This window comes from Diaphorina citri, unplaced genomic scaffold (genome assembly GCF_000475195.1).
Source record: "Diaphorina citri unplaced genomic scaffold, Diaci psyllid genome assembly version 1.1 scaffold4923, whole genome shotgun sequence".
Lineage (NCBI taxonomy): Eukaryota > Metazoa > Arthropoda > Insecta > Hemiptera > Psyllidae > Diaphorina > Diaphorina citri.
In genome coordinates, this window is record NW_007382307.1 from 1 (window position 1) to 9,208 (window position 9,208).

The following is a 9,208-nucleotide window of genomic DNA, read 5'->3' on the forward strand; positions in this document are numbered from 1 at the left end:
GAAAATGTAGACAACCCTGTCAAAAGTGAAAGTGATAGTGACCAGGAGATGGCACCAAACAAGGTAAAGATTCCTCAGCAGAACTATTTACAGTAAGCATCTATCAGAGCCCACACATTTGTAATGAAACCTTTAGCTAGGTATTCTTTTAACTTATTTTGCTTTCAAATGATCCAAAAGTATGGAGAGGTAAAAATTTACCTATCAAAGAGAAATAGACCAAAAATTAAATTTGTGATTAAAAAAAAGTGCCCTTAACTAAAATGTATGCAATATGTTTTCAGATTTCCACACAAGCTAATAAAACAGGCAAAACATGGGATGTTCTTAGGAATAACTTCATGATGGGAGCAAGTATGAAAGATTGGGACAAAGAAGATGAGGAGGAAGGTGAAAGTCAAGTAAAGAAGAAGGTCAAACCGAGTGATAAGAGCACTGATAAGAAAAGTGCCAAGTCAGGAGGAGCCAAGTTTTCCTTTTCTATGGATGTTGATGCTGATTACAGTGATGATGACAATGATGGTGGTGAGAGTGATGGAGGTAGTGGCAGTGATGGAGACAGTCAAGATGATGGTGATAGTGATTTCAGTGATTAGAAATACTTAGCCCCTTTGGCTGTTCAACTGCAGGATTTTGCTGAAGCTGTAAAAGTTGGATGCTTCATTACTAGGTTCCCTTGTGGTGTCATAATTTGTGCAATCTAGCTCCCCCTTTTTGAAACTCTCATGCTAAAGCACCTAGATCTCCATCTAATCCTTCCCCAGAAATGGAGATTTTAATGTTCACAAGTGATAGATTATTGTAATCTTTCTGTCAGATTAATAAATAAATAGGCACAACATCTTGTTTTTTAATCAAACAAGTTTTCTTTAATAATAGATTTATTATTCAAAATGTACACTGGGAAGCTCATTATACCCTAATTAGAACACAGTTAATCTTCTTCTTCCTAGCCTTTTCCTTACTTCAATAGGGTCGGCGTAATTACACTTAGAATAGAGTATACCTTATTTATACTACCAGCATAGGACTGGAAAGCCCTTTACTCCAGCTCATTATACCCTAATTACAACACAGTTAATCTTCTTCTTCCTAGCCTTTTTACTTCAATAGGGTCGGCGTAATTACACTTAGAATAGAGTATACCTTATTTATACTACCAGCATAGGACTGGAAAGCCCTTTACTCTTGCAGTCTAAGGCAGGGAGGAAAATTCATTGGGGTACATACATTGCTTTAAGACATTACATACATTAAACGTGGTCATTTCAAAGTAGTCACTGACAGAACTGTGTTACTCCTTGACGTCTCCAATACCATCATTGTTAATAGCAAACATTGCCTGTAATCTCTTCATCAGTTCTTTTACCTTTTTACTTTACTTTTTTTAAGTTTATCTTTTATCACTTGTCTCGACTGCTCGACTCGCAGTGTTGCCAGATGGAAAAAAAATATATCCCTAGATCGAAAGAAAAAAGTCCCTAGATTTTGGAAAAAGTCCCTCCTTGTCTCGCCCCGACCTTTGCGAAGATATAACCTGGAATTTACAATAATAATTTATTAACAAAGGGGTTTTTTTTAAAGGGGAATTTTTAGCGTCACATTCTAGTGATGGGGATTTTACTCTTCATTCGGCTGCAAGCTACTCACTTACTCACATTCCCTTTACTCTTGCAGTCTAAGGCAGGGAGGCAAATTCATTGGGGTACAGGTACATACATTGCTTTAAGACATTACATACATAAAACGTGGTCATTTCAAAGTAGTCACTGACAGAACTGTGTTACTCCTTGACGTCTCCAATACCATCATTGTTAATAGCAAACATTGCCTCTGCTTCAGGCAGGCAGGGAGAATCATATATCTTACATATCCTTGTCTCACCCCGACCTTTGCGAAGATATAACCTGGAATTTACAATAATAATTTATTAACAAAGGGGTTTTTTTTTAAGGGGAATTTTTAGCGTCACATTCTAGTGATGGGGATTTTACTCTTCATTCGGCTGCAAGCTACTCACTTTACTCACATTTAAGTCATTTAACACACCTACAAAACCAAGTTAGACTTGGTTTAGGGGTCAAGCTTTTATCAGTTCTGTATAATTGGGATGTTGTAAGTCCATTCTGCTGTTGTAAGATAATAGTGTGTTATGTTACAGTTATGTATTTATGACTTTATTATTATTATTTTTTATGGCTTTCTTTCAGGGTTTTCCTAGAGAAGCTCTTCCACCCGACCACTAATTTTTTCTTTCACTGTGAGCCTTTTTATTATTACTATTATTATTTTTTATGGCTTTCTTTCAGGGTTTTCCTAGAGAAGCTCTTCCACCCGACCACTAATTTTTTCTTTCACTGTGAGCCTTTAAGATATTTTACCAGGGAAGTCTTGAATGCTCCTAGACTTTGTGAGTCTCTTATATCCCTATGAAGAGAATTCCATAATCTAACTGCAGATACATGGTAAGAATTACCATATACCTGAGTCCTATGTCTAGGAATTTCCAGGAGATTCAGATTATGTGCTCTGGTGCTGTACTGCGTTATGTTTTGCAGAGAGAGCAGAGTATCCTGGAAATATTGAGGCCCTTGGGAATGTAGTATATTGTATAACAGTAACATTTCCTATAGATTAATAATATTTTCTCTATAATGAACTTGAACTCAAAAAAAAAGTCCCTAGGTATTAAAAAATTTCTACTTACCGAGTGGTAGAAGAGTGTGCCATAATATTTCCTCCTATTGGTTTTTTGGGGGTTTATAATATTTTCTCTATAATGAACTTGAACTCAAAAAAAGTCCCTAGGTATTAAAAAATTTCTACTTACCGAGTGGTAGAAGAGTGTGCCATAATATTTCCTCCTATTGGTTTTTTGGGGGCGTACATACATACGTACAGACCATGGGCTAAAAATCACTTTTTTGACATCAGGGGATCCCAAAACGGATATTTCCAACCATTTCCCGATTTTGAAAATTTGGACCGATTGCAATACTTTCATTACTAGTATAGCTCCGCTATACTGTAGTAATAGAAAGTAAAAAAGTCCCTAGGTATTAAAAAATTTCTACTTACCGAGTGGTAGAAGAGTGTGCCATAATATTTCCTCCTATTGGTTTTTTGGGGTCTGCATTGAACATAGCTGCTCCATCTACTTGTGCTACGACCTGATTTGTAATCACCACGGCTACCCCAAACTGAAACCATAACAGTGTTTGTTTTTAAACATCTTGGAAACAACAATGCTTTGCAGGGAAGTAATAGGAGGTTATACACAGGGCTAAGCTAGGCTTGCGAGCCCTAGTGTTTTGGTTAGCTTGGAGTGTAGCGCGTCTGCCTTGTACGCGCTAGATCGCGGGTCCGATTCCTGCCCGGGGCGGATTTTATCTGCTATAGATAAGGTTTGTTCTCAGAACAGTTGACTTTCTCCTCTCCTCTCTGCCTTCTCTTTTTGCTTTAGAGAAGATAAGACCTTAAAAACTTTAGCAGTTCCCGTTTCCTTTATCAAATCTTTTTTTTGTTTCTTGTTTTTGAAGTGCTGAAAAGTTACAACTTACCTCATCAGCCAGTCGTAACAGCATTCTCAGGAATCGGGCCAGGTGCATTTGTCGAGCAGACAGCTCTCCTCTGCCCGAATAGTCAGTTCTGTAGAGTGCCATCGCACTGTCTACTATCAGCAGAGCATACCTGAGGGCACCAAAGTTATTGTTAAATGGATATAGGGCATAAAATATCGCAGATTACTCCTACTCAGTAGGTAGGTACTTACTTCATTGGTACATAATTATCTGAATCAAGTAGGTGACATTCGGAAAAAAAAATCTGAAATAAAATAATGAATGTATCTTTTATCATTTGCTTATTCTTACTTCATTAGTACATAATTATCTGAATCAAGTAGGTGACATTCGGAAAAAAAAATCTGAAATAAAATAATGAATGTATCTTTTATCATTTGCTTATTTCAACAAAATCTGACAAACCATTTGCGGAGATGTGGCAAAACAAACACGTAATCAAATCTAATGTGAAGTAAATAGAACCTTTTCTACAGTAAAGTTATATGAAAAATCGTGTGTGGCGCGAAAATGCTTGTAATCGCTTCTAATGGAAGAATAGTGTTTAGCTAGCGACTAATACACGCAGAAATAGGGGCATATGAATAAAATAGGTATAGAACTCTACTTTACCTTGATTCTGCCATCATTGCACTTGCATCTATGAGCAGGTGTGTTTGATGGTCTGTATTGTATTAAAACAAACACGTAATCAAATCTAATGTGAAGTAAATGGAACCTTTTCTACAGTAAAGTTATATGAAAAATCGTGTGTGGCGCAAAAATGCTTGTAATCGCTTCTAATGGAAGAATAGTGTTTAGCTAGCGACTAATACACGCAGAAATAGGGGCCTATGAATGAAATAGGTATAGAACTCTACTTTACCTTGATTCTGCCATCATTGCACTTGCATCTATGAGCAGGTGTGTTTGATGGTCTGTATTGTATGCTCTAGCATAGGCAACATTGTCCAGAACATCCGTTCCAATCAGTTTATATCTGTCTGCTATGGCTATGAGTCTTTCAGGTCGAAATGTACCCTCGGTGTCAATGTAGAGGCATTTTCCTTCTGCCCCGTTCTGATCAATGGGTAACTGAACATAAAATGAGAAAACGGTTATTCAAATGGATCTTAACAATAAAGGAAATTTTTGGTTCTAATTTGCTACAGAGGAATTATCCACCAATGGATACAGCTGAGTACTCATTTTGGAATTTTTGAAATACTTAACCTCTTTGCGCTAATGGACCTTCTGCCCCATTCTGATCAATGGGTAACTGAACATAAAATGAGAAAACGGTTATTCAAATGGATCTTAACAATAAAGGAAATATTTGGTTCTAATTTGCTACAGCGGAATTATCCACCAATGGATACAGCTGAGTACTCATTTTGGAATTTTTGAAATACTTAACCTCTTTGCGCTAATGGACACAGAGGAGACCCGATGGAACGCTCAGATCGAAAGTCTCACACTAGAGCGAGACCAACTAGAAGAGCAAGTGAGAAAGCTCGCCTCCAATGTAAGCAACACAACGTCTTCCTACGACTCCAAAGATTTGGCCGAAGAAGTGAAAATCCTCACCAGCTCGCTGGAAGAAGAGAAGGCCAAAACCGCCGAGGCTACCAAGGAGATTCAGAAGCTCAAGTCGCAGCTGAAGATCGGGTTCGACTCCCTCCAGGCGGAACAGAAATCCGTCGAGCTACTGGAGGCTCAGGTTGCACAATTGAAGGTAAGTTGAAGTGTTTCCTGTTCTAAAGCTTAGTGTTCACTGGGCATTAAATACCTGAGCAAGTTGACTTGCGCAAGTGACTCGGAGCAAATATCTAAAGGTGTGTCCAAACATAGTCGATCGACGAGGTGAATATGTTGTCGAAGCAGTGACACCTTTACACAAGAGACAGACTTTTGTGACTTTTTGTGTGTAAACTCGTAGCAATGCGTAGCATGTCTCTTGGGTTGCGCAAATAATAAAGATTCTGAGCACTTGGGTTTCCTTTATACTTACTAGAAGCTTGTCTGCTTTGGCTTCACTAATGCCTTTGATAACTGTAAGATTTTTCTTGGGTGTGTAAGCTATGGACTCAACTGTATGATAGCCTGCTTCTTGTAACTTTTTAATGTCTCCAGCTGTGATGCCATTTCCCTGTAAATTAAATGTGAATTAGTCATTTTTAAATGTCAAGGAATTTGGCCACTAGGCCTCTCTCTCCGAAATGTGCATTTGTGAAAATAGGTAATTTAGGGGTTAAAGTTAGCCCTTTGGTAATACACTTGCTGCTATGCAAAATGTCCTGGGTTTAATATCCATGCCCCCCCCCCTCCCTCAAAATAATAATTTTAAGTTATTAACTAGGTATCTATATATCACATTCAATTGATGATGATAATAATAATAAAACTATCAGGAGGTATTGATTTGAACGTTTTCCACTTCTTCCTTGCTTTCACAGACAAGACCCTCTGATCAAGTTGAGAAAACAACTGGAAGAGAAAGAAAAACTGCTGGTGAGCGAGAAGGAAATATCAAAGGGTTATTAACTAGGTATCTATATATCACATTCAATTGATGATGATGATAATAATAATAAAACTATCAGGAGGTATTGATTTGAACGTTTTCCACTTCTTCCTTTCTTTCACAGACAAGACCCTCTGATCAAGTTGAGAAAACAACTGGAAGAGAAAGAAAAACTGCTGGTGAGCGAGAAGGAAATATCAAAGGATTATTGCCAGTTTATGTGGCATTTAAATTTAACCAAACATTTTTCTTTGTAAGTAGAACAGAGGAAAACAGGACAAATTAAGATTGATCATAAACGTAATCTAACAAGATCTTAGCTAGGGTTAGGACCGAAGGAAAGCCAAGTCCAATAATTTCTGTGGAATTTACATTAACTTGCTGCAAACTATCTAAGAGCACTAACCAGGGTTGCGCAAGATTATTGCCAGTTTATGTGGCACTTAAGCAAACATTTTCCTTTATAAGTAGAATAGAGGAAAACGGGACGAATTAAGATTGATCATAAACGTAATCTAACAAGATCTTAGCTAGGGTTAGGACCGAAGGAAAGCCAAGTCCAATTATTTCTGTGGAATTTACATTAACTTGCTGCAAACTATCTAAGAGCACTAACCCATTGCTATTGTCTGATTGGTGTGTTTGTGTGTTGGTATGTCCGCCCCTTCAAACCTAGGAAGTCGTTTTCAAATTGTCCGGAGTTAAAACTTGGCGCGGGACTTCATGACGGACCCTGTTTATCTGATACTGTACGTGAAGTACCCTGTATGTTCGTCATTGCTTCTCTAGAAATATGCTTTGCAGGGTTGCTTAGGGGTCTGGGATGTGTGAGGTTTATATGTAAATTATCGTCAATTGTCTCCTCTCTTCTGTTCCTTCTAATCTTTTTTGTCTCTGCTACGGATATTTTGCGTTCTGGGTCTTGCGTTATGATCTGGGGCATCATTTTTGGGTTTAAAAAAAAGTATACCTTTGAAATGTTTTCATCTCATGCCTGTATTGTTTGATCAGTTTTTCGCTGGCGGTTTTAATTGGGATTCCTAATTCTTTGCTGGGAGGAATACTTTGCTGGCAATATCTTGGATGTGGCGCTTAGCGCTTACTACAGAAATGGAGCAAAAGCTTTTGCTTCCTTGGTACTTTTTGTCAGGCAATTTCGTATAAGTTTTGTAAGCATTTTAAAACTTAATGCTGATGCTGGATTTTTTTTATGACTACCAGATTTTTTTCGAATGGTGATTTTTTTAGCTGTTCTTTCTCAACCATTTTGAGCTTTCGGTTTCCTAAAACATGGCGCTTACTACAGAAATGGAGCAAAAACTTTTGCTTCCTTGGTACTTTTGTCAGGAAATTTCGTATAAGTTTTGTAAGCATTTTAAAACTTAATGCTGATGCTGGATTTTTTTTATTATGACTACCAGATTTTTTTCGAATGGTGAATTTTTTAGCTGTTCTTTCTCAACCATTTTGAGCTTTCGGTTTCCTAAAACAAATTTTGGGAAACCTACTTCCCCCTCGTTTTGGTCGATTTTTTTTTTTTTTTTTTTTTTTTTTTTTTTTTTTTAGAGAACTTCAGAGCTATGCCATGCAGATCAAACAGCTTAACGATGAAAAGGTATGAGCATATAGTTATTGGGATTTTGCCTGAATCTTAAATTTAGATTGATTTAAACAATGAAATAACAAGAAGGAAATGTAGGTCAAAGGTTTATCATGTCGGGATTTTGCCTGAATCTTAAATTTAGATTGATTTAAACAATGAAATAACAAGAAGGAAATGTAGGTCAAAGGTTTATCATGTCATATTGACTTGCTATAAGTTATTTCTCATATTAGATTGAGAACCACTATTTGAAGGCAGTCTAACAGTCTATGAACTCTAAGAGATTGTGGTTGTGGTTGAAATAAGTAAGTCCTAGATTTAACCTTAAATTACGAATCCCATGTTCTTGGAATTTAGATATATGTACTTACATCAGTAACCATGATTCTGTGTTGAACTATGTTGTCCCAGTTAGTACAGTGTTGGATATTTCAACTTGTTGTTTCATTTCAAATTGTTATTGCTGTTATTAGTAAATGGGTTTCTTCAAATTAAATTGATCCCAAGGGCAAGGAAATCCTAGAACCCTTGACAAATGGAGTGTGCCTGAAGGCATGTGATGTGTTCCAATCCACTAGCTAGATTATGTTCAATTAATTCACCAACCTCAATGGTGTAGTGGTTAGCGCAGTGGACTTCGGATATGGAGGTTGGTGGTTCGAGTCCAAGTCAAATCATAAAATTTAGCGTTGCATTAAGGAGGGAACGACATTTGTGACACGCATTTATGCTTAACACAATTAAAATTCCTTTACAATTTAATTAATCAATTTCTTCTTTCTCTCTAAGGTTCATCAAACTCAACAGCTGCAGAGCAAACTGAATGAAGAACATCTGATCCTGTGTCAGCTCAAGGAGCAATCTCTCAAGGATGAATGTGCTCAGGCCAAGATCCAGCAGGACTTTGTTCAGCAAATTCAGAGTCGGGACATGCACATTGCTCGGCTCACTGAGGTGAGAATAACACAGGTCCAGGAGGGAGATTGTTTTTGTAAAAAAGTAAAAAAATTGGACCGATACTTTTCTTGACGTTCGCTCGCCTCCCGACACGCTTGATTTATTAAATTATTATAGTCCTGTCCATGCTATGGTTCTTTTTTTTAAATTAAGAACTAATTAGTCCCCTTTAAAATAGTACAATAAGGTAATTTAACTATCCGTCTGGCTCGCTTGATTTATTAAATTATATAGTCCTGTCCATGCTATGGTTCTTTTTTTTTTAATTAAGAACTAATTAGTCCCCTTTAAAATAGTACAATAAGGTAATTTAACTATCCGTCTGGCTGTGGGACTCTGTGGGACTCGTCTGGCTGCTTGATTTATTAAATTATTATAGTCCTGTCCATGCTATGGTTCTTTTTTTTTAAGAACTAATTAGTCCCCTTTAAAATAGTACAATAAGGTAATTTAACTATCCGTCTGGCTGTGGGACTCTGTGGGACCCGTCTGGCTGTGGGACTATAAACAGGGAGGAGAACAGCTAACCCTAACCAGCCTAGCTAGCTGGCAGTTCTTCAAAGG

At 37.3% G+C, this 9,208-nt stretch overlaps 3 protein-coding genes across 3 annotated transcripts; 2 read left to right on the forward strand and 1 right to left on the reverse strand.

Moving 5' to 3' along the window:
• The first annotated feature begins 6 nt into the window (after window positions 1-6).
• On the forward strand, window positions 7-859 carry LOC103521289 (prostatic spermine-binding protein-like). The gene is made up of 2 exons (XM_008486400.3): window positions 7-63; window positions 285-859. The coding sequence occupies exons 1-2, from the start codon at window positions 49-51 to the stop codon at window positions 594-596; spliced, it is 327 nt and encodes a 108-aa protein (XP_008484622.1). The 5' UTR covers window positions 7-48; the 3' UTR covers window positions 597-859.
• An 888-nt stretch (window positions 860-1,747) lies between these two features.
• LOC103521290 (DNA repair protein RAD51 homolog 1) lies at window positions 1,748-4,805 on the reverse strand. The gene is made up of 4 exons (XM_026832043.1): window positions 4,447-4,805; window positions 3,561-3,690; window positions 3,079-3,200; window positions 1,748-1,907 (listed from the first exon to the last, which is right to left on the reverse strand). The coding sequence occupies exons 1-4, from the start codon at window positions 4,461-4,463 to the stop codon at window positions 1,784-1,786; spliced, it is 393 nt and encodes a 130-aa protein (XP_026687844.1). The 5' UTR covers window positions 4,464-4,805; the 3' UTR covers window positions 1,748-1,783.
• Window positions 4,806-4,983: 178 nt separating this feature from the next.
• Window positions 4,984-6,833, forward strand: LOC113472337. The gene is made up of 2 exons (XM_026832045.1): window positions 4,984-5,295; window positions 6,761-6,833. Exons 1-2 carry the CDS (start codon window positions 4,990-4,992, stop codon window positions 6,809-6,811), a joined length of 357 nt encoding a protein of 118 aa, XP_026687846.1. The 5' UTR covers window positions 4,984-4,989; the 3' UTR covers window positions 6,812-6,833.
• The last annotated feature ends 2,375 nt before the right edge of the window (window positions 6,834-9,208 follow it).